The sequence below is a fragment of the Aquarana catesbeiana genome, linkage group LG10 (genome assembly GCF_042186555.1).
Source record: "Aquarana catesbeiana isolate 2022-GZ linkage group LG10, ASM4218655v1, whole genome shotgun sequence".
Classification (NCBI taxonomy): Eukaryota; Metazoa; Chordata; class Amphibia; order Anura; family Ranidae; genus Aquarana; species Aquarana catesbeiana.
In genome coordinates this window covers 4,150,604-4,175,277 of record NC_133333.1, presented here as the reverse complement: position 1 = coordinate 4,175,277, position 24,674 = coordinate 4,150,604, and the positions used below count along the sequence as shown (strand labels likewise).

The 24,674-nt window shown below is 49.8% G+C and overlaps 1 protein-coding gene across 1 annotated transcript; it reads right to left on the bottom strand.

The window, feature by feature from the left end:
• Positions 1-785: 785 nt before the first annotated feature.
• On the bottom strand, positions 786-24,674 carry MFAP2 (microfibril associated protein 2). The gene is made up of 9 exons (XM_073601505.1): positions 24,557-24,674; positions 12,266-12,324; positions 10,588-10,638; positions 10,475-10,501; positions 10,188-10,340; positions 8,522-8,560; positions 8,089-8,176; positions 6,981-7,054; positions 786-1,488 (listed from the first exon to the last, which is right to left on the bottom strand). Exons 2-9 carry the CDS (start codon positions 12,300-12,302, stop codon positions 1,385-1,387), a joined length of 573 nt encoding a protein of 190 aa, XP_073457606.1. The 5' UTR covers positions 12,303-12,324; positions 24,557-24,674; the 3' UTR covers positions 786-1,384.

Here is a 24,674-nt window from a genome sequence, read left to right as displayed (position 1 = left end):
CCTCTGCCTCTGGGTGTCATGCTTGTGGCTGTCAGAGTCTTGCTGTGCCTCATGGGAATTGTAGTTCTGCAACAGCTGGAGGTCCGCTAATTGCATTTCCCTGCCCTAGGGAATAAAATGTCAATCATTGCAATTTTTTATGTCACCGTAATGCAATTTTTTTTTTTGAAAAGGATACACTTTTTGGAATGTTAATGGAAAAAAAAATATACATACATACATATATACATATATATATATATTTGGGGGTTATAAGTAATTTTCAAGCAAAAAAAAAACTGATTTAAACCTGTAAACAAAAAGTGCCAGAAAATTCCGGGTCTGTGATTTCAAAAATCATTTTGAATCTTTTTACAATCTTCAGCTTTCATTATCGTACCCTTTGGTGATCCCGCCATCGGGGCACTTCCTGTTGTAGGGTGACAACTGTCTACCAATCGTTCTCCTGTGTTGTGATCTCCATTAGATGTCTCAGCACACATTACAAGGTCACCATCAGGAAACCCGCCCTGAGAAGTGCCATGCGGCCATCACTGGGAGTGCGTGGAGACGGGAAGTGGCTGCAAAGAGGCCGCAGCAGATCGGCCGCGGTGAGATGCAACAAAGAAGAGGACATAGTAAAAACTAAATGTCATCCAGTTCAGAATCACAACAATGGACAAACTCCATTTTGGTTCACACGTTTCTCGGTGACACTTACCTGCTCCAGAGCAGCCACCCGTGTATGGGACATCCCCTGCGTTGTATGGAAATGTTACCAAGACGGTACACAGAGAAGCAGACAGTAAAATTCTGCACTTTATTCATCTTTGTACAAAACAAAATTACAAAAAAAGTCCAATGAACAAAATTCAATAATGAAAAGCGGAAAATTCAGCAACAAAAAAATAAAAAAGGGGGGAGGGGGGGGGGTGACAGCGACTAGAGCGTGGACAGACGGGGGAGGGGCAGAAGACAACGTACAGTACACAATAAATGAATCTGGTGCCCCCGGGGGGGCATTATAGGAGCCATAGCCGTGTTTCCCCCCCATCACCCATGATGACTCCTCCCCCTCTCCCCCCACTTTCACGGCAGGCGACTGGCCGGAGCCCCTCCCCCCCCGGACTCGTCAGCTGCCGGAGAAGCCAGTCCCAAGCAGAGCGGAGTCACTGTGAGGAGCGGTGCAGTGTGCTGGGCTACAGGACACAATAATAGACACTGGCTAAAACCGCCACAGCGCCCCCCCCAGGCTGCGGCACTTACAGTACACAATGGTAATAATATGGGTAAAATACTAGCACCTCCCGCACCCCCACCTCCAGTAATCACACTGACTGCCAGTGAGGGTTCGGGGCGCCCTCTGGTGGCGGGTTCTCCTCCCTGCACGGCACAAACTCTTCCTCTAGCAGCTGCCGCAGCTCTTGCTGCACTGAGATCCCATAGACTGGCAGTTCCCGCTGGCGGCGAACACGGGGCAGCGAGAGAACTTGTCTCTGCAGAAGTCAGCTGGAGGGAGAAGAGAGATTAGAGTCAGTCCAATACGTGAGACAACAGAACCCTTCATCACACACAAAGGGGACCCGTCATGGGGGAAAGGGGACCAATCATAGGGGACCATCATGGGGGAAAGGGGGACCGGTCGTGGGGGAAAGGAGGACCCGTCGTGGGGGAAAGGGGGACCCGTCATGGGGGAAAGGGGGACCCGTCATGGGGGAAAGGGGGACCCATCATGAGGGAAAGGGGACCCGTCGTGGAGAAAAGAGGACCCATCGTGGGGGAAAGGGGACCGGTCATGGGGGAAAGGGGGACCCGTCGTAGGGGAAAGGTCCTGGGGGAAAGGGGGACCGGTCCTGGGGGAAAGGGGGACTCGTCGTAGGGGAAAGGGGACCCGTCGTGGGGGAAAGGGGACCCGTCGTGGGGGAAAGGGGACCCGTCATGGGGGACCGTCCTGAGGGAAAGGGTACCGTTCATAGAGGAAAGGGGATCCGTCATGGAGGAAAGGGGACCGTCATGGGGGAAATGGGACCCGTCGTGGGGGAAAGGGGACCCGTCATAAAAGGAGCCACTATCTCATTTCATAGGTGCAGCTTCTGCTGTACTTTTATCCCAACAGTTTTTCTGGAATTTGCTAAAGAGACCCCATCACCAGACCATACAATCCCCCAATCAGATTACATGTGTGGGCATTCACCTGTAAAAGGACTCCCATCCAAAAGCCCTGAGAATGTTGCTGGGAACCCTCATCTGGGATGCGATGTCAGCAGACATACACTGGGGTATATATAATGATCGTCTCCCCTGCAGATGGTGTAAGTTTTGCCCACTTACATAGAAATGAAGGGTCTATAATTTTTATCATAGGTGTATTTTATATGATAGAGACAGAATATCAACCAAAAATCCAGAAAAATCACATCATACAAATGTTATAAATGGAGTAAAATAAGTATTTGCTCCCCTTAGTAGTTGGTGGAGAAACCCTTGTTGGTGATCACAGAGGTCAGACGTTTCTTGTAGGTGGTGATCAGTTTCCACACATCTCAGGAGGGATTTTGTCTTCTTTACAGATCTTCTCTAAATCCTGAAGGTTTCTTGGCAACTCAAAGTTTCAGCTCCTCCATAAATGTTCTATAGGATTAAGGTCTGGAGACTGACTAGGGCCACTCCATGACCTTCAAAGAGAAGTATAGCCAAAGCTCCTATGGATCACAAGAATGCAGTTCGTTGTGCACTCTGTGACCTGTTTTCAGCAGACAGCGGGATCAAATACTTATTTTACTCACTGAATTGCAACTCTATTTATAACATTTGTGTGTTTTCTGGATTTTTGGTTGATATTCTGTCTCTATCATATAAAATACACCTATGATAAAAATTATAGACCCTTCATTTCTTTGTAAGGGGGCAAAACTTACACAATCTGCAGGGGAGACGATCGTTATTTCCCCCACTGTATATGGTTTAATTAATAGTATAATATTAACTCCTCAAGTGTAAACAAAGTGAAACAATTCATACTAATGAGCACCAATTCACTTAAAAATGTGCTAAACTGCAACCCTTATGAAAAAAAAAATGTAACAATGTGTCAGTGTCTCGTTCATGTACAAAACTATACAGCTGTGCAAAAGTGCAAGCTCTAAAAATTATACATTTCATCAAAACTGTCCATCTACACAACATAGTTATATAGAAGGTGAGGAAAAAAGACAAGTCCAACCTGTGTGTGTGATTATATGTCAGTATTACATTGTATATCCCTGTATGTTGTAGTCGTTCAGGTGATTGTCTAATAGTTTCTTGAAATTATTGGTTCCCCACTGCTGAGACCACCGCCCAGGCATGTACTGGCCATCGGGACTACAGGGAGTTTCCCGGTGGGCCGATGGCTCAGTGGGCCGATTTCAGTGACAGTGGACCGCCGCCTCCCTCCGGTCCTCTGTCCCCCCGCAGTGCTCACCTCCTCTCCCTGGCTAGTTATGCAGCGCGCCTGAATACAGACATGATGCTCAGGAGTCAACACTGAGAAGCTCATCATACGATCCGGAAGGAGGGCGGCCTCACTTTCCTGCCTAATCTTGTCCCATTGGGGGGGGGGGGGGGGGCGCCAAACTGATTCTTTGCCCCAGGTGAAATAATGTCTAGCTTCCCCACTGGTACTGCCTATAAGAGAAATAATGTAGAACGGCTAATGGCTAGTGGGGGGGGGGGCTTGGGTGGCAGGCGGGTTTGTCCAGCCGGCATGGGAGAGACCTGTCAAAATGGGCCAGTCTGGATGAAGTCCAGGGCCAAATTTTTGTCCCAGTCCAGCCCTGCCACCGCCTGTGGAAGGGAATTCCACATCCTTGCTGCTCTTACAGTAAAGAACCCTCTACGTAGTTTAAGGTTAAACCTCTTTTCCTCCAACTTTAATGAGTGTCCGCGAGTCTTGTTAAACTCCCTTCCAAGGAAAACTTTTCTCCATATTGTGGGGTCACCAGTCTGGTATTTATATATTGTGGGGTCACCAGTCCGGTATTTGTATATTGTGGGGTCACCAGTCCGGTATTTATATATTGTGGGGTCACCAGTCCGGTATTTATATATTGTGGGGTCACCAGTCGGTATTTGTATATTGTGGGGTCACCAGTCCGGTATTTGTATATTGTGGGGTCACCAGTCCGGTATTTGTATATTGTGGGGTCACCAGTCCGGTATTTGTATATTGTGGGGTCACCAGTCCGGTATTTGTATATTGTGGGGTCACCAGTCCGGTATTTGTATATTGTGGGGTCACCAGTCCGGTATTTGTATATTGTGGGGTCACCAGTCTGGTATTTGTATATTGTGGGGTCACCAGTCTGGTATTTGTATATTGTGGGGTCACCAGTCCGGTATTTATATATTGTGGGGTCACCAGTCCGGTATTTATATATTGTGGGGTCACCAGTCCGGTATTTGTATATTGTGGGGTCACCAGTCCAGTATTTATATATTGTGGGGTCACCAGTCCGGTATTTATATATTGTGGGGTCACCAGTCCGGTATTTGTATATTGTGGGGTCACCAGTCTGGTATTTATATATTGTGGGGTCACCAGTCCGGTATTTGTATATTGTGGGGTCACCAGTACAGTATTTGTATATTGTGGGGTCACCAGTCCGGTATTTGTATATTGTGGGGTCACCAGTCCGGTATTTGTATATTGTGGGGTCACCAGTCCGGTATTTATACAATGAAATCATATCCCCTCTCAAGCGTCTCTTCTCCAGAGAGAATAAGTTCAGAGCTCACAACCTTTCCTCATAACTAAGATCCTCCAGACCCTTTATTAGCTTTGTTGCCCTTCTTTGTACTCGCTCCATTTCCAGTACATCCTTCCTGAGGACTGGTGCCCAGAACTGGACAGCATACTCCAGGTGCGGCCGGACCAGAGTCTTGTAGAGCGGGAGAATTATCGTTTTATCTCTGGAGTTGATCCCCCTTTTTAATGCCAATATTCTGTTTGCTTTGTTAGCAGCAGCTTGGCATTGCATGTCATTGCTGAGCCTATCATCTACTAGGACCCCCAGGTCCTTTTCCATCCTAGATTCCCCCAGAGGTTCTCCCCCCAGTCTATAGATTGTATTCAGATTTTTACCACCCAAATGCATTATTTTACATTTTTCTACATTGAACCTCATTTGCCATGTAGTTGCCCCTCCCCCATTCATTTCTTCAGATCTTTTTGTATGGAGACATCAGTCTCTAAAAGTCTGCAAATTCTTCCTGTGAGTAAAGTGCAACTCTAGAGCCATAAATCAGTATTGGCGATTAGGTGTCCATCACCCCATTTGGATGAAAACTCTTAATTATTTAAGAGGTCCAAAAGGTCCTATTAAAAATGCCCCCCAACGCCTGCTTCCAACTCCAGTGTGAACTTAGCCTTAGTATGAATTGTTTCACACTTTAGAAGTGCTGGAATTATTAAAGTAGAACTAGAGGCCAAACTTTTTTTTTTTTTACATTTTGGATGGAGTAACCCTAAGGCTCCGTTTCCACTACTGCGAGTTGTTGTGCGACTTGACACATATGAAGTCACATGACAAGTCAAAATTCATGTATTTCAATGGTTCCCGTTCTAATCAAGTCGCAGCGACTCCAAAAAAAGGTTTTTGCACTACTTTGTTCCCGACATCGGTGCGACTTGTTCTCACATGGCTTTCACCGGTCGCATCGCATCACAAATCGCATTGCAGAATTGCTCTGTAAATCGCGCGACTTTGGAGGTTGCAGTAGTGGAAACAGAGCCTAAGGGAGGGTTATAACCCCCGTCAGATTTTATTTTCGCCATTTGTGTCCCATTGCAGAGATTTCCCTTAACTTCCTGTCCCATAGCCAAACAGGAAGTGAGAGGAAATCACTGCAAATTAAGGGAATTCCTTGGGGGGGGGGGGGGGGGGGAGATTTCTCCTCTATTACTTTTCTGGGGACAACACAAAATTTGGGATTTTTTTTTTTTTTACTTTTATTTCAATGGTAATGGTAATCAGGACAAGTAGAGAGGGTGACTTCACCCACCATGGGGGCGGGTCAGACAGCAATAAAGTCTGATGGGTTCTAATCCTTTTGTACTCTGTCCAAAACGGAAAAAAAAAAATTGCCTTCAGCTATACTTTAATTATTATCTCAGAATGTGCCACTAGAGGGCACTAGTACAACAGCAGCTCCCTGAGAAATATATATATATATATATATATATATATATATATATATATATATATACATATACATATACACACACTGTATACATTCCTCTCCTAGCGCAGGTGATATTTTCCATTTCAGCAGACAGTTTGAGAGTTGGGAGGGTGGAGACCCCATAGGGAGGGGAGGGGGCAGAGCAGCTGGGCCAGCACAGAGAATAATTAGACACTCCCAGGAGAGGGGGCAAGTAGGGAGGGGCCTATGCTAGGGATTGGCTCTCCAGGAGAAGTCGAATTTTCATCATACTGAAATCGGGGCACATTGCATTCACATGAAGAATCATTAAGGAAAAGAAAAATTAGCATTTCAAATATTCAATATTTTGTGCTTTTCCCTAAAAATGGTGACAGGGTCTCTATAAAGAGCACAACCCAACCCAGCCCCCCCCCCCCCCTTCCCAACCCAACCCAGCCCCCCCCCTTCCCAACCCAACCCAGCCCCTCCCCCCCCCTTCCCAACCCAGCCCCCCCCCCCCTTCCCAACCCAGCCCCCCCCCCTTCCTTTCCCAACCCAACCCAGCCCCCCCCCCCCTTCCCAACCCAACCCAGCCCCCCCCCCCCTTCCCAACCCAACCCAACCCAGCCCCCCCCCCTCCCCCAACCAAAGAGGTCAGTATACACAGCTCTGTTACCCATCAATGTTCTTAATGAATAGCGCAGTTCAGAGACCAGCAATGAGCCCCATCCCCCCCCCCCCCCCCCCCGATTGGCTGCCCTGCCTTCCTGCACCCAGAAATGAAGCCCCGCCCCCTGACCCCAGTTTTACGCACTCACCTCGCAGTAGCTCGTCGTGTTGGCACACCAGGCGGGTACAGATCTCCTTGTTTATTACATACATGCGCCGCAGACTGCAAAAGAGAAAGCAGCAGATCAGTGTCTGGAGTCAGAGGAGGGAAGACGTCATCATTATTGATAAACCCGAAACTGCGGGCACAAATAATGTCATTTAAATATATCCCTCAATAGCCACAAAGGTTCTAAATGTACTCGGTGTGTGCCACATGCCTTTACACACCCAGATATTACCTTGTAAACGTCGCAGTGACATCATCACTGTACATAGCCTGTTCAGAGCTGTGGGAGGGGCCTGACAGGCTCCACCCACTACAGGAGGGGGGCGGAGACAAGACAGGTCACCCTGCACAAGGAGAGAGAGCAGAGCCGTGGGAGGGGTTCAACAGGCTCCACCCACTACAGAAAACTAAAGTAGGGGGCGGAGACAAGACAGTCCCCCTGCACAACCAGAGGGAGCAAACCTGTGGGAGGGGCCCAGCAGGCTCCACCCATTACAGAAAACTACAGGAGGGGGTGGAGACAAGACCAGTCACCCTGCACAAGGAGAGAGAGAGCAGAGCTGTGGGAGGGGCCCAGCAGGCTCCACCCACTACAGAAAACTACAGGAGGGGGTGGAGACAAGACCAGTCACCCTGCACAAGGAGAGAGAGCAGAGGGAGGGGCCCAGCAGGCTCCACCCACTACAGAAAACTACAGGAGGGGGTGGAGACAAGACCAGTCATCCTGCACAAGGAGAGAGATCAGCAGTGGGCGGTCTTTATTACAGAAAGTCTCACGCTGGATGACTGCACAGATCTGGAGGAAATACACAAATCACCCCGAGATTCCGGAACAATCCATGTGACCGATGGATTTATCATCCCGGAGATCAGATATAAGAAATAAATCCCTGACATGTCACAATATACAGGATCGCGGTTCTGTAAAGCTCCACCTTTTATCATTATAAAGTCATCCTTGGTCTCCAATCAGTGACTGTGCCTAGGCTGAGATGATGTCATCAGTCTGCTGCAGGCAGGAGGAAGCATTTCCTAAGTCCCCCCCCCCCCCCCCCAAGGGGCCGATCAGTTTCCAGAAAGTCACTTACCTGTACAGGCAGATCCCTTGCAGGCACTGCTTGCAGGGTTTGTGTACGGAGTACAGGCGGGTACATGGGTACTGCTCTTCACGGCAATCTGCAAGGGAGGACGGGCACACATGAGGTTACATTGTATCTGTAGAGCCATAACACCCACCAATCATGTGACAAGAAACACCACCCAGCTCCACAGCACCCCCCGATGGACCAAACATGAACATACATGGGGGGGAAGGGGGGAGATTGACCAATCCCATATTCCATATCCAACAATATTCTACCACTCTATAAACTATAGTCCATGCAGCCTGCTCATTCTGTGTTTCTCTTTCCACCATTACTATATTATCAGTCTCCCTATTGATTGCTGGATTCCTACTGACACTCAGATGTGTGCAGCCAATCGGAACCCGTCTCACCTGATATTGTGGGAATTACTCACCTAAGGGGCCGGGCTCCGTGGGTTCTGTCTGATCCGTATCTGCAAGACAAGAGAAAAAGATTAAAATGTGACGGCAGATATCACCATATAAACAGAAATCTGAGTCACAGTGCCAAGGTGCATCGAACCCCGGACTTGCCAGGATGGTGAAAACCCCTCATAATGGGCACAGCGGGTGTACAGACCCGGGAACTCAGCACAGGGATGGTGAGAACCCCTCATAATGGGCACAGCGGGTGTACAGACCCGGGAACTCAGCACAGGGATGGTGGGAACCCCTCATAATGGGCACAGCAGGTGTACAGACCCCGGAACTCAGCACAGGGATGGTGAGAACCCCTCATAATGGGCACAGCGGGTGTACAGACCCCGGAACTCAGCACAGGGATGGTGGGAACCCCTCATAATGGGCACAGCCGGTGTACAGACCTGGGAACTCAGCACAGGGATGGTGGGAACCCCTCATAATGGGCACAGCGGGTGTACAGACCCGGGAACTCAGCACAGGGATGGTGGGAACCCCTCATAATGGGCACAGCGGGTGTACAGACCCAAGAACTCAGCACAGGGATGGTGGGAACCCCTCATAATGGGCACAGCGGGTGTACAGACCCGAGAACTCAGCACAGGGATGGTGAGAACCCCTCATAATGGGCACAGCGGGTGTACAGACCCGGGAACTCAGCACAGGGATGGTGAGAACCCCTCATAATGGGCACAGCGGGTGTACAGACCCGGGAACTCAGCACAGGGATGGTGGGAACCCCTCATAATGGACACAGCGGGTGTACAGACCCGGGAACTCAGCACAGGGATGGTGAGAACCCCTCATAATGGGCACAGCGGGTGTACAGACCCGGGAACTCAGCACAGGGATGGTGGGAACCCCTCATAATGGGCACAGCGGGTGTACAGACCCGGGAACTCAGCACAGGGATGGTGAGAACTCCTCATAATGGGCACAGCAGGTGTACAGACCCGGGAACTCAGCACAGGGATGGTGAGAACCCCTCATAATGGGCACAGCGGGTGTACAGACCTGAGAACTCAGCACAGGGATGGTGGGAACCCCTCATAATGGGCACAGCGGGTGTACAGACCTGAGAACTCAGCACAGGGATGGTTGAAACCCCTCATAATGGGCACAGCGGGTGTACAGACCCGAGAACTCAGCACAGGGATGGTTGAAACCCCTCATAATGGGCACAGCGGGTGTACAGACCCGGGAACTCAGCACAGGGATGGTTGAAACCCCTCATAATGGGCACAGCGGGTGTACAGACCCAGGAACTCAGCACAGGGATGGTGGGAACCCCTCATAATGGGCACAGCGGGTGTACAGACCCGGGAACTCAGCACAGGGATGGTGGGAACCTCTCATAATGGGCACAGCGGGTGTACAGACCCGGGAACTCAGCACAGGGATGGTGAGAACCCCTCATAATGGGCACAGCGGGTGTACAGACCCGGGAACTCAGCACAGGGATGGTGAGAACCCCTCATAATGGGCACAGCGGGTGTACAGACCCAGGAACTCAGCACAGGGATGGTGAGAACCCCTCATAATGGGCACAGCGGGTGTACAGACACGGGAACTCAGCACAATTCATGTTGGCAGCCAGGCAGAGGGAATGTTTGCAGTTGCTATTTGCTGTTCCATATTTACCGAAGGTTGGGACGGGGATGACCTCCTGCTGGCTCTGCTGCTGCTGTTGCGGGACGAACTGTTGCGGAGCGTAGTTGTCCTGAGCCTGGTGGAGGTCCGGCTGGGTCAAAACGTGGAAACCCGTCTGCGGCTGCTGCTGCCCCAACGATTGTTCTGCAAAACCAAATTGAAATCCTCAATCCGGGAGGAAAGTCCATCCTCACACAAGACGGACCTGAGCGCCAACATGGAACGGAGGGCGCCACCCCAAATCCTTCCCACAAACCCCCACTGCCCGCCTCACCTACCTTCATATTCATAGAAATACGAAGGTTCTGTAAGGAGAGAAAAAAACAGAGATGAGCCGAGGAGACGACATCACAGAGTCTGCAATGTCACCATACACATGACTACTTCTCACCTGTAGAGAACTCGTAATGTGGGGGGACGTCATAATTCTGAGCCAAAATCCCTACAAAATAAGAACAGATACCGAGAATTACACCCGACATACAGGACAAGAGAAGTAGTACTGTGCAGAGTCCATACATACAGAATAAGAACAGATACCGAGAATTACACCCGACATACAGGACAAGAAAAGTAGTACTGTGCAGAGTCCATACATACAGAATAAGAACAGATACCGAGAATTACACCCGACATACAGGACAAGAGAAGTAGTACTGTGCAGAGTCCATACATACAGAATAAGAACAGATACCGAGAATTACACCCGACATACAGGACAAGAGAAGTAGTACTGTGCAGAGTCCATACATACAGAATAAGAACAGATACCGAGAATTACATCCGACATACAGGACAAGAGAAGTAGTACTGTGCAGAGTCCATACATACAGAATAAGAACAGATACCGAGAATTACACCCGACATACAGGACAAGAGAAGTAGTACTGTGCAGAGTCCACACATACAGAATAAGAACAGATACCGAGAATTACACCCGACATACAGGACAAGAGAAGTAGTACTGTGCAGAGTCCATACATACAGAATAAGAACAGATACCGAGAATTACACCCGACATACAGGACAAGAAAAGTAGTACTGTGCAGAGTCCACACATACAGAATAAGAACAGATACCGAGAATTACACCCTCCATACAGGACAAGAGAAGTAGTACTGTGCAGAGTCCATACATACAGAATAAGAACAGATACCGAGAATTACACCCGACATACAGGACAAGAGAAGTAGTACTGTGCAGAGTCCATACATACAGAATAAGAACAGATACCGAGAATTACACCCTCCATACAGGACAAGAGAAGTAGTACTGTGCAGAGTCCATACATACAGAATAAGAACAGATACCGAGAATTACACCCGACATACAGGACAAGAGAAGTAGTACTGTGCAGAGTCCATACATACAGAATAAGAACAGATACCGAGAATGACACCCGACATACAGGACAAGAAAAGTAGTACTGTGCAGAGTCCATACATACAGAATAAGAACAGATACCGAGAATGACACCCGACATACAGGACAAGAGAAGTAGTACTGTGCAGAGTCCATACATACAGAATAAGAACAGATACCGAGAATTACACCCGACATACAGGACAAGAAAAGTAGTACTGTGCAGAGTCCACACATACAGAATAAGAACAGATACCGAGAATTACACCCTCCATACAGGACAAGAGAAGTAGTACTGTGCAGAGTCCATACATACAGAATAAGAACAGATACCGAGAATTACACCCTCCATACAGGACAAGAGAAGTAGTACTGTGCAGAGTCCATACATACAGAATAAGAACAGATACCGAGAATTACACCCTCCATACAGGACAAGAGAAGTAGTACTGTGCAGAGTCCATACATACAGAATAAGAACAGATACCGAGAATTACACCCGACATACAGGACAAGAGAAGTAGTACTGTGCAGAGTCCATACATACAGAATAAGAACAGATACCGAGAATTACACCCGACATACAGGACAAGAGAAGTAGTACTGTGCAGAGTCCATACATACAGAATAAGAACAGATACCGAGAATTACACCCGACACACAGGATGCTGTACCATGATGGTGGCGGTCTGGCGGGTCGCACTCACCGTGAATGCAGAGGAGGAGGAGACATGTGATCCTCATTGTTGAAGTGATTGGTTGTTACCTGCAGGAGAGAAATATTTGTTAATTTTCAGTATTTCGGACAACATTCCTCCTTCTGGGACCCCCTGATGATCCCGCCACCCCTCTGCCCGCTCGCCCGCCCCGTCCCCTCGGATTAGCTCCCTCCTGTCCTCAGGTCACTCCGGGATTTTCTCTTTGAAGTTTGCGGGAATTGGGAGACTTGCCCGGGAACGGCGGGGGGGAAATCAGAGCCAATCAGTGTGCATGGCTGCACTAATTAGTCGTGGAGGGGGGGAGGGGCTCGCACCGCTCGGTCCCGGCTGCACCGATATCTGTGACTATTAAAGGATCCATCACCTTCATAACCCATAGCAACAAACCTATCACCTGTAGACTTGTGACATTTGTTGCGTTGCAAATAGAAATTTACAAAATGTTCGCAATTTGGATGTATCAAAATTTCCAACTTCGAAACAAATTATAACAAAACTAAAACTTTTTTGATTTAGAAAATGAATTTGAAATGGAAGCATATAGCAAAAAATACAGTAAAGGTGTGAAATAAGATGATGATCTCTACTTGGGGTGATGAATAAAATAAAACAGAATAGAAGTGGAACTTAAGGAATTGAATAGAAAAGAATAGAATAAAACAATAGAAACTAATAGAATAGAAAAGAATAAAACAGAAAATAAAAGAATAGAATAGAAAATTAAGGAATAATACGGAATAGAATAGAATAGACGAGAATAGAAAATAATAAAACAAAATACAACAGAATAGAAAATTATGGAAAAGAACAGAACAGAATAGAATAGAATAGAATAGAATAGAATAGAAAATAATAAAACAGAATAGAAAATTAAAGTGATTGTAAAGGTTTCTTTTTTTTTTTTAAATAAAAATAACAAACATGTTATACTTACCTGCTCTGTGTAAGTGTTTTGCACAGAGCAGCCCCGCTCCTCCTCTTCTGGGGTGCGCCGCCGGCGCTCCTGACTCCTCCCCTTCATTCGGTGCCCCTACGAAAAGCTGCTTTCCTTGGGGGCACCCGTGCGGGCGCGCTCCCGAGTCCCGCTGCTGCGTCTATTGACATAGACAGAGGGACTCGGCCCCGCCCCCTGCTCCTGTGTCATCGCTGGATTTGATTGACAGCAGCCAATGGCTCCTGCTGCTATCAATCTGTCCAATGAGATGAGAGCGTCTGGAGCTGCTGGGCTTGTGCATGGCGCTGGAACAAATGGGGGGGGAGGGGGGGGGGGCACTGTAGCAAAAAAGTTTTTTTACCTTAATGCATAGAATGCATTAAGGTGAAAAATTTTGAGACTTAACAAACACTTTAAGGAAAAGAACAGAATAGAATAGAATAGAAAATGTCAGAATAGAAAATAATAAATCAGATTAGAAAATTAAGGAACAGAAACAAATAGAATAATAAATAAAATAATAGAACAGGACACAATAGAAAAGAATAAAACAGAACCGGTATAGCTGTATTCCAAAATTCAAATTTCAAAATTCAAACTGATTCGAAAATAAGGAATATACAAAACAAATTCAATTATATGAAACAAATTCTGAAAACAAATCTTTCTCTAACAGAATGAAACATAATAATTATCTTAAATGAACAAATTTGAAACCAAACAAATGTCTCTCATCACCGGTGTAGAGCAGCCAGAACTGTGAAGGGTGGTGGTGACGGACTAAGAGCACCTGTCACACCATTGTATGATATCCTGAGAGGAAAGACGAAGGCTGCCACTCACAATACCAGGTACCTGGCTCTCATGCTGATCCTCTGTAGTCTGGAAGAACTCAGAACTCCCGGATCCGCACACCCCGAACTGAAGCCACAGGACAGCTATGACCCCATCCCTCTGCAGACAGGGAGAACATTCTATGTACTGGGGGGAGGGGCAGCAGGTGTCACTTTTATTGCATCGCCGCATTGGCTGTGAGTGATCACGTGACCTAGTATCACAGCAGCAGCTTCCACTGCATTGGTTGTGGACAATCACGTGATCTTACCAGTCTCCTCCAATGAAAGAAAACCCGAAATCTTTTTATTTTGAGTAACTACAAACCGACTGAAAGCTGAAATCAGAGGGAGTGGCCGCTCTATGAGGAGGGGGGGGGGCGGAGATGTCTAGAATCTAGTGGAGCAGACAGGGGGCGGGGCAGTGGCACAAAGGGGAAGGAGGTCACATGGTGGGGATTCACCTGGACAGTCCGGGTTTCAGTCCACATAAAACCTCGACACATTTATTCAGACAGGAATGTGGCTCAGAACAGGGCCTGACAGGAGGGTGAGGGGGGCACTACGTGCGCCACATTACTATTCTCTTTAGAGTGCCCAAAGGTGTCCCAGGTCTGTTACAACCCTATAGTGCAGTGATCTCCAAACTATGGCCCTTGAGGCATTATTCCTGTCACTAACACCAACAATGGGGCACTATTCCCCCCACTGACACCAATAATGGGGCACTATTCCCCCCACTGACACCAATGATGGGGCACTATTCCTCCCACTGACACCAATAATGGGGCACTATTCCTCCCACTGACATCAATGATGGGGCACTATTCCTCCCACTGACACCAATGATGGGGCACTATTCCTCCCACTGACACCAATGATGGGGCACTATTCCTCCCACTGACACCAATGATGGGGCACTATTCCCCCCCACTGACACCAATGATGGGGCACTATTCCCCCCACTGACACCAATGATGGGGCACTATTCCCCCCACTGACACCAATGATGGGGCACTATTCCCCCCACTGACACCAATGATGGGGCACTATTCCCCCCACTGACACCAATGATGGGGCACTATTCCTTCCACTGACACCAATGATGGGACACTATTCCTCCCACTGACACCAATGATGGGGCACTATTCCTCCCACTGACACCAATGATGGGACACTATTCCTCCCACTGATACCAATGATGGGGCACTATTCCTCCCACTGACACCAATGATGGGGCACTATTCCCCCCACTGACACCAATGATGGGGCACTATTCCTTCCACTGACACCAATGATGGGGCCATATTCCTCCCACTGACACCAATGATGGGGCCATATTCCTCCCACTGACACCAATGACGGGGCACTATTCCTCCCACTGATACCAATGATGGGGCACTATTTCTCCCACTGATACCAATGATGGGACACTATTCCTCCCACTGATACCAATGATGGGACACTATTCCTCCCACTGATACCAATGATGGGGCACTATTCCTCCCACTGATACCAATGATGGGGCACTATTCCTCCCACTGATACCAATGATGGGGCACTATTCCTTCCACTGACACCAATGATGGGACACTATTCCTCCCACTGACACCAATGATGGGGCACTATTCCTCCCACTGATACCAATGATGGGGCACTATTCCTCCCACTGATACCAATGATGGGGCACTATTCCTTCCACTGACACCAATGATGGGACACTATTCCTCCCACTGACACCAATGATGGGGCACTATTCCTCCCACTGATACCAATGATGGGACACTATTCCTGCCACTGATACCAATGATGGGACACTATTCCTCCCACTAACACCAATGATGGGGCACTATTCCTCCCACTGACACCAATGATGGGGCACTATTCCTCCCACTGACACCAATGATGGGGCACTATTCCTCCCACTGACACCAATAATGGGGCACTATTCCTCCCACTGATACCAATGATCGGGTATTGTTTACTCCCACTGGGCACAGTCAGGCCCCCCTAAATTCTGAAGGACAGTAAACCAGACCTCTCTTTAGAAGGTTTGGAGACCCTCGCTATGGTGTATACTAAAACAAAAAATATTTACTGTGTGCCGCCGAGTGTTCCGACCCCAGAAGGTGTGTAGGAGTGCGGTCTATGAAGAGTGGGGTCACCCTCTGAGGTGGGGGGGTGCGGTCTGTGAAGAGTGGGGTCACCCTCGGAAGGGGGGTGCTGTCTGTGAAGAGTGGGGTCACCCTCGGAGGAGGGGGTGCGGTCTTTGAAGAGTGGGGTCACCCTCGGAGGGGGGGTGCGGTCTGTGAAGAGTGGGGTCACCCTCGGAGGAGGGGTGCGGTCTGTGAAGAGTGGGGTCACCCTCGGAGGAGGGGTGCGGTCTGTGAAAAGTGGGGTCACCCTCGGAGGGGGGGTGCGGTGTGTGAAGAGTGGGGTCACCCTCGGAGGGGGGGTGCGGTCTGTGAAGAGTGGGGTCACCCTCGGAGGGGGGTGCTGTCTGTAAAGAGTGGGGTTACCCTCGGAGGGGGGGTGCGGTGTGTGAAGAGTGGGGTCACCCTTGGAGGGGGGGTGCAGTCTGTAAAGAGTGGGGTCACCCTCGGAAGAGGGGTGCTGTCTGTGAAGAGTGGGGTCACCCTCAGAGGGGGGGTGCGGTCTGTAAAGAGGGGGTCACCCTCGGAGGGGGGGGGTGCGGTCTGTAAAGAGTGGGGTCACCCTCGGAGGGGGGGTGCGGTCTGTGAAGAGTGGGGTCACCCTCGGGGGGGCGGTGTGTGAAGAGTGGGGTCACCCTCGGAGGGGGGGTGCGGTCTGTGAATAGTGGGGTCACCCTCGGAGGGGGGGTGCGGTCTGTGAAGAGTGGGGTCACCCTCGGAGGAGGGGTGCGGTCTGTGAAGAGTGGGGTCACCCTCGGAGGAGGGGGTGCGGTCTGTGAAGAGTGGGGTCACCCTCGGAGGGGGGGTGCAGTTTGTGAAGAGTGAGGTCACCCTCGGAGGGGGGGTGCGGTCTGTGAAGAGTGAGGTCACCCTCGGAGGGGGGGTGCGGTCTGTGAAGAGTGGGGTCACCCTCGGAGGGGGGGTGCAGTCTGTGAAGAGTGGGGTCACCCTCGGAGGGGGGGTGCGGTCTGTGAAGAGTGGGGTCACCCTCGGGGGGGGCGGTGTGTGAAGAGTGGGGTCACCCTCGGAGGGGGGTGCGGTCTGTAAAGAGTGGGGTCACCCTTGGAGGGAGGGTGCGGTCTGTGAAGAGTGGGGTCACCCTCGGAGGGGGGGTGTGGTCTGTAAAGAGTGGGGTCACCCTCGGAGGGGGGGTGCGGTCTGTGAAGAGTGGGGTCACCCTCGGAGGGGGGGTGCGGTCTGTAAAGAGTGGGGTCACCCTCGGAGGGGGGGGTGTGGTCTGTAAAGAGTGGGGTCACCCTCGGAGGGGGGGTGCAGTCTGTGAAGAGTGGGGTCACCCTCGGAGGGGGGGTGCGGTCTGTGAAGAGTGGGGTCACCCTCGGAGGGGGGGGTGCGGTCTGTGAAGAGTGGGGTCACCCTCGGAGGGGGGGTGCGGTCTGTGAAGAGTGGGGTCACTCTCGGAGGGGGGGTGCGGTCTGTGAAGAGTGGGGTCACTCTCGGAGGGGGGGTGCGGTCTGTGAAGAGTGGGGTCACCCTCGGAGGGGGGGTGCGGTCTGTGAAGAGTGGGGTCACTCTCGGAGGGGGGGGTGCGGTCTGTAAAGAGTGGGGTCACTCTCGGAGGGGGGGGTGCGGTCTGTGAAGAGTGGGGTCACTCTCGGAGGGGGGGTGCTGTCTGTGAAGAGTGGGGTCACTCTCGGAGGGGGGGGTGCGGTCTGTGAAGAGTGGGGTCACTCTCGGAGGGGGGGTGCGGTCTGTGAAGAGTGGGGTCACCCTCGGAGGGGGGGTGCGGTCTGTGAAGAGTGGGGTCACCCTCTGAGGTGGGGTGGGGGGGTGCACATCACATGACATGTATCCTCCATCCCTGCACTGGAGTATTCCGTGTGTGCAAAGGAGCTGACGCTCTATTTGGCGGCCGCAGACATAACACCGAGGATCCTGCGGGCGGATCAGACGGCTGGAGGGCGGCCAATTCCCGGAATTCTGCGAGTTCAGACAAGACCCCCTCAGAGCGCCGGCATCTGATTACAGACGCCCCGAGGGGCCCCCCCAACCATGGGTGGCCCCCCCATCCCCCACCACATTCCTCCTCATCACACACTGAGCCCCCGCCGTGCCTCCCGCCTCCTTACACGGCCCATTCCGGCTTCATATCGCTAATCCAATTAAATCCGAATACAATAAAAAGTTGAATCGATCTCACAGATGATTCGGGAGGAGCGGCGGCGGCCATTTTTACGGTTGTACACGTCTTTTCGCCGTCGTAAATTTTGCGTTCCGTTTCAAGGAAGAGCTGGAAAAGGGGGGAGAAGAAATGGAAATGATGACATCATGGCGGTGCTCGTGGGGGGGGGGCCAGCTGCGAAAACAGCGTTGGGTCATGTGACAACCGGAGCCGCCAATCGTTCGTTTACATCGCACAGAAAACGCGGGACGACGCTCAACACGAGCGCCAGGCTGTGCGTCAGAAGCGCCATCTCTGTCCGCAGATCATCGGACGCCTAGAACCCAGACTCCGCCCCCATATGGCGCCCGCACTTCTTCCAACCCAATCAATATTGAATCTGGTGTGTGGGAAACGTTCAATGATCTCGAAGAGATTGAGGGGGGGTCGCCCGCTGTCATTGCAGTGTGTGTCCCGCAATCCAATCACCATTCATAGAATACAATCGATACAATTCATAAGATACAAATTAAGTACATCGTTTAGCTGTGTCCTCGTATTACATCGATTTTTAGAAATCTGAAGGAGATTGTATAGACTGGAACACGTATAGCCAGATTAAGATTCACAGTGAATTTAGGTGGTGACCACACACTATACAATCTGATTGTACAATCCTCTGTAGATCTACCAGAAACTACGTAGTACAATGGGCAGCTTGGATGGAGATTGAATGGATTGTTTCACTGGGTCCTCCTCTAAAGGAGATTGTACAATTTGCTTAAAGCTGGCCATACACTATACAATCTGATTGTACAATCTCCTTCTAGCTGGCCATACACTATACAATCAGATTGTATCATGTACAGCCAGCTGTAAGGAAATTGTACAATGCATGGGCAGTTTAGGCAATTCTTTCAGTTTCTACGTAACCAGATCAGCTCTTGTTTGGTAAATCTCAGGAAGATTGAACGAGGAGATTGGAACGTGTGTGGCCGGATTTACCCCGAAACCACCAACTGTTCTCACAGAAGGTGAAGTCAGGTTGCCGTGGTAACGATACTGTCACACATTGGGGTCTTTTCCACCGACCTCCACCGGAGACCTCTGCGGTGACGTCTAATCTTATGACCTGCGGCAATGGTCTGATGGCGGCCATACATGAGGTGACCCCGGTCATGGAGGGGTCCTATAGGGGGAGGGCTGTACTGCAGGATTGGGGCGCTTGGCACACATGGCCATAAGTCCACACCCCCCCCCCACCCCCGGGTGGAATCCTAACAGCCACGAATGCCATGCCAAACGGCACAAAACTTTGGCAGAAAATTAATTTGAAGAGACGAGACCAAAACCGAATCTTTCGGTCACAACCGTGAACACTGCGATCCCATAAACTATCCGTGACGCACAGCGAGAAACCGCAACTGGGAAATGATCCGCAAAATTGTCACAAATATGTATCAAATTGTGACAAATGATTATATCGTAGTGGGCGGAGTTTATAAGGAGTCCTGAGCCATCGCCTACTGCTCGCCGCAACCAATGCGCTTATTCTACACGCCCAAAATCTCTGCAGTCTGTCCTGTGATCGGTCACACAAAATCAGGACTCTGCTGTGAAAACGCCGATAGGGATTGTCCTATTTCTGGAGTGCGTCAAATTCTACAGGAACGCACATTGTATATCGTTTGTATTGCACTAATAAAATAGTGTCAATCTGCTTGATGTTAATGTAGTGGTGCTGATGGTTTAACCTTCCGATGTTTGGAGGAGATTCAACAAGACCTGTGAGGAAAAGACACCACCCCACTGTGAAGCATTGTGGTTCCCCATCCCTACTGTGAAGCATGGTGGTTCCCCATCCCTACTGTGAAGCATGGTGGTTCCCCATCCCTACTGTGAAGCATGGTGGTTCACCATCCCTACTGTGAAGCATGGTGGTTCACCATCCCTACTGTGAAGCATGGTGGTTCCCCATCCCTACTGTGAAGCATGGTGGTTCCCCATCCCTACTGTGAAGCATGGTGGTTCACCATCCCTACTGTGAAGCATGGTGGTTCACCATCCCTACTGTGAAGCATGGTGGTTCACCATCCCTACTGTGAAGCATGGTGATTCCCCATCCCTACTGTGAAGCATGGTTGTTCCCCATCCCTACTGTGGAGCATGGTTTTTCCCCATCCCTACTGTGGAGCATGGTGGTTCCCCATCCTACTGTGAAACATGATGATTCCCCATCCCCACTGGGAAACATGGTGGTTCCCCATCCCTACTGTGAAGAATGGTGGTTCCCTATCTCTACTGTAAAACAAGGTGGTTACCCATCTCTACTGTAAAACAAGGCGGTTACCCATACCTGCTATGAAACAAGGTGGTTCCCCATCCCTACTGTGAAGCATGGAGGTTCCCCATCCCTACTGTGAAGCATGGTGGTTCCCCATCTCTACTGTAAAGAATGGTGGTTCACCAACTCTACTGTGAAGAATGGTGGTTCACCATCCCTACTGTGAAGTATGGTGGTTCCCCATCCATACTGTGAAGCATGGTGGTCCCCCATCTCTACTGTGAAGCATGGTGGTTCCCCATCTCTACTGTGAAGCATGGTGGTTCCCCATCTGTACTGTGAAGCATGGTGGTTCCTCATCTGTACTGTGAAGCATAGTGGTTCCCCGTCTCTATTGTGAAGCATAGTGGTTCCCCGTCTCTATTGTGAAGCATGGTGGTTCCCCATCTGTACTGTGAAGCATAGTGGTTTCCCATCTCTACTGTGAAGCATGCTAGTCTCTTATCTCTACTGTGAAGCATGGTGATGGATCTTTGCTGTACCCAGCTATGGGCTGCTGATGAGATGAATGCAGCGCACCATCAGATAAGATTGGAAGAAAACCAAACATGGCGCACACTTGGAGCTCCACCATTGACCCCAAACATATGGCTGGGGCCACCCTTCGGTGTTTGCAGCAGACATAAGTGAAGGTTCTGGATTGGCCCGTTGGGACACTTTGGGGACATCCCAGACATTGGGGTTCATGATGGACACCCAAAGAATGTACAGGAGTCGGAGGAAGAAGGGGCGACCTTACATTACAAGCCACCATTGATTGTAAAGACACCTGGGTGGGATTAGAAGGAGAAGACCTTTGTGAGAAGCGGGGACGGGGCGGTATATAAGGAACCATGGTGGACAAGTCGAAGGTATTGAGCAGATTTCTGCACCCAGAGGGATCCGGAGATGATGGAGGCCGGTTGTTTGTCCAGCTGTTTGGTCTAACAAAGGCGGACACCTGTGGTCTCCAGGCTCAGCGATTGTCAGCTCTGTGGCTCAGCTGTTTACCAGGTAAATAGTGGAGGTGCTGAAGGGGCGGCCCCCATGGCGGAGCGCGTGACGCACAGCTGTGATCGCCATCATCCTATGAAATAAAGAATTTCTTTGTTCTCCTCGTACAGTATGGAAACATCTGGGATTCATCATGGCCCCCCCCCCCCCCTCCAGGGACCACTCCCAGCCCCTCCCCCTCATCTCCCCACCGCGCTCCCCGCTGTAAGACACGGCGACAAAGACATGACCAGACAGACCCTCCACTGGTACCCAATCACAGCCGGGGACTGGGAGGCACCTATGGGGGGCCCCACAAGTATTGACAGGCAGCCGGTGACCCCCCAATATTATGATGTATATAAAATGTGTCTAGGGGGTTCCATGACCCTCCCCCACACTTCGGGGGACATTCACCGCGCAGAACGATACAAAGCGGTTTTCTTTCTAAACAATGTCACAATTTTTCCATTTTCGAGCCTCGAAGAATTGGCTGCGTTCTGAGCGTTGCGTGAATGCACGTTATTTTTGGCGTTTTTTTTTTTTTTTTACACACACATAGGGCAGCCCATTCATTTCAATGGACTGCCCTACGCACAATAAACGCGCCAAAGAAGATTGTGTACCGTTACGCTGAATTTGCACATTTGTTGCAAATTTTAACGCGTGTTTCAGGTGTCATTAATAATAAATGTCACCACAAGTGCGCTGTGCGTTGTTCACGGAATGCTTAGATGTGAATGGAGCGTGAAGTCACACGGCTGGGCGTCATACGGAACGCGTACAATGGTGGGCGATATATGGAACGTGTACAATGGTGGTTGTTATATGGAATGGGTACAATGGTGGTTGTTATATGGAATGGGTACAATGGTGGGCATTATACGGAACGGGGACAATGGTGGGCATCATATGGAACGGGTACAATGGTGGGCGATATACGGAACGTGTACAATGGTGGTTGTTATATGGAATGGGTACAATGGTGGTTGTTATATGGAATGGGTACATTGGTGGGCATTATACGGAACGGGGACAATGGTGGGCATCATATGGAACGGGTACAATGGTGGGCGTTATATGGAACGGGTACAATGGTGGGCATCATATGGAACAGGTACAATGGTGGGCATTATACAGAATGCGTACAATGGTGGGCATTATCCGGAACACGTACAATGGTAGGCATTATATGGAACGCGTACAATGGTGGGTGTTATACAGAACATGTAAAATGGTGGGCATCATACAGGACGCGTACAATGGTGGGCATCATACGAAACGGACATAATGGTGAGCATCATACGGAACGCGTAGAATGGTGGGCATTATACAAAACACGTACAATGGTGGGCATTATATGGAACGGGTACAATGGTGGGCGATATATGGAACGTGTACAATGGTGGGCGTTGTATGGAACACGTACAATGGTGGGCGATATATGCAACACGTACAATGGTGGGCGTTATACGGAACACGTAAAATGGTGGGCATCATAGGGAACGCGTACAATGGTGGGCATCATACAGAACGCGTACAATGGTGGGCATCATACAGAACACGTACAATGATGGGCATCATACAGAACGCGTACAATGGTGGGCATCAAACGGAACGTGTACAATGGTGGGCATCATACAGAACACGTACAATGATGGGCATCATACAGAACGCGTACAATGGTGGGCATCATACAGAACACGTACAATGATGGGCATCATACAGAACACGTACAATGATGGGCATCAAACGGAACGTGTACAATGTGGGCAATACATTGAACGTGTACAATAATGGGCATCATACGGAATGTGTACAATGGTGGGCGATACATGGAACGCGTACAATGGTGGGCGATACATGGAACGCGTACAATGGTGGGCAGTATACAGATGGTGGGCAGTATATGGAACGTGTACTATGGTGGGCATTATACAGATGGCGGGCGATATACGGAATCTGTACAATGGTGGAAGTGTTGCAGTGATCGCCCCGTTTTCAGCCCGCACAGGTTTAATAGCTGCCCCCCAAAATATCCTTCAACCCGAACGTGCGATGGAAGTGCGACGCTGAGCGCTGGTCGATGGCAATGTAAATATAATGGAAGAACATAATGTATAGAAATGTATCATTTATGGGAGGAGGGACTTTGGCGGGTAAAAAAGCGATCGGCTTCAATATATTGGAGAACCAGCGATTGCGGGTTGCTGTGAGTTGCCGGATATCGGCGCCTTTTGAGCGGTATAAAACCCGGAAGAATATTCTGCGTTCCTCAAACTGGTAAAAAAGGGGAAAGTTCTGATCCCAGGTCTCCTTATGCAGGAGCAGAGCAGATCAAACATGGAGGATGGCGGCCATGCCACAGCGCACCAATGGTCCTGTCGCGGGACGGCGCTCAACATGCGTATTTTAACCACAGAAACCGGCTGAAAATGAACCAACTGACTTCATTCGGCGGTTCCGGAGGCGGGAAATGTCTGGAGAATTCTTTAAAAATTAAAATTTGAAATTCAAGTTGGAATCGAAAAAAAGAAAAATTTAAAAAAATGTAAATTTATAAAAATAAATTCCATCTCTCCTTCAATGGTGAATATTTAAAGGGGCACTCCACGCTGGGGTGGGGCTTACGGGCAGCGATCAGAATTTCTCATTGTCTGGAAACTCGCATTGCAACAAAGTTTCCTGAGAGTTCCTAAAAAGTTCTGGACAAAGTTTCAGCTTCTTTCAAAGGAAAGTCCATTCACACAAGACCACCCCCCCCTCCCCAATATCACTCCCCCCCCCCACAGAGATCACTCCACCCCCATCCCCCCCCCAAAGATCACCCCCAAGACACAGGGACCCCCCCCAGGCATCACCCCCAAGACATAGAACCCCCCCCCCTTTATTAATGGGGTGATGGGGGAGGGGGGCTCCCTTACCTCTATGTAGAGTGTTGGGGGTCCGGCTGTCTCTCCGTCTGTCTGTCCGGCACTCTCTCTGCTCTCTGTCTGTCTGAGGCTCTCACAAGGGGAGAAATCTACAGACTTCAAACTGACT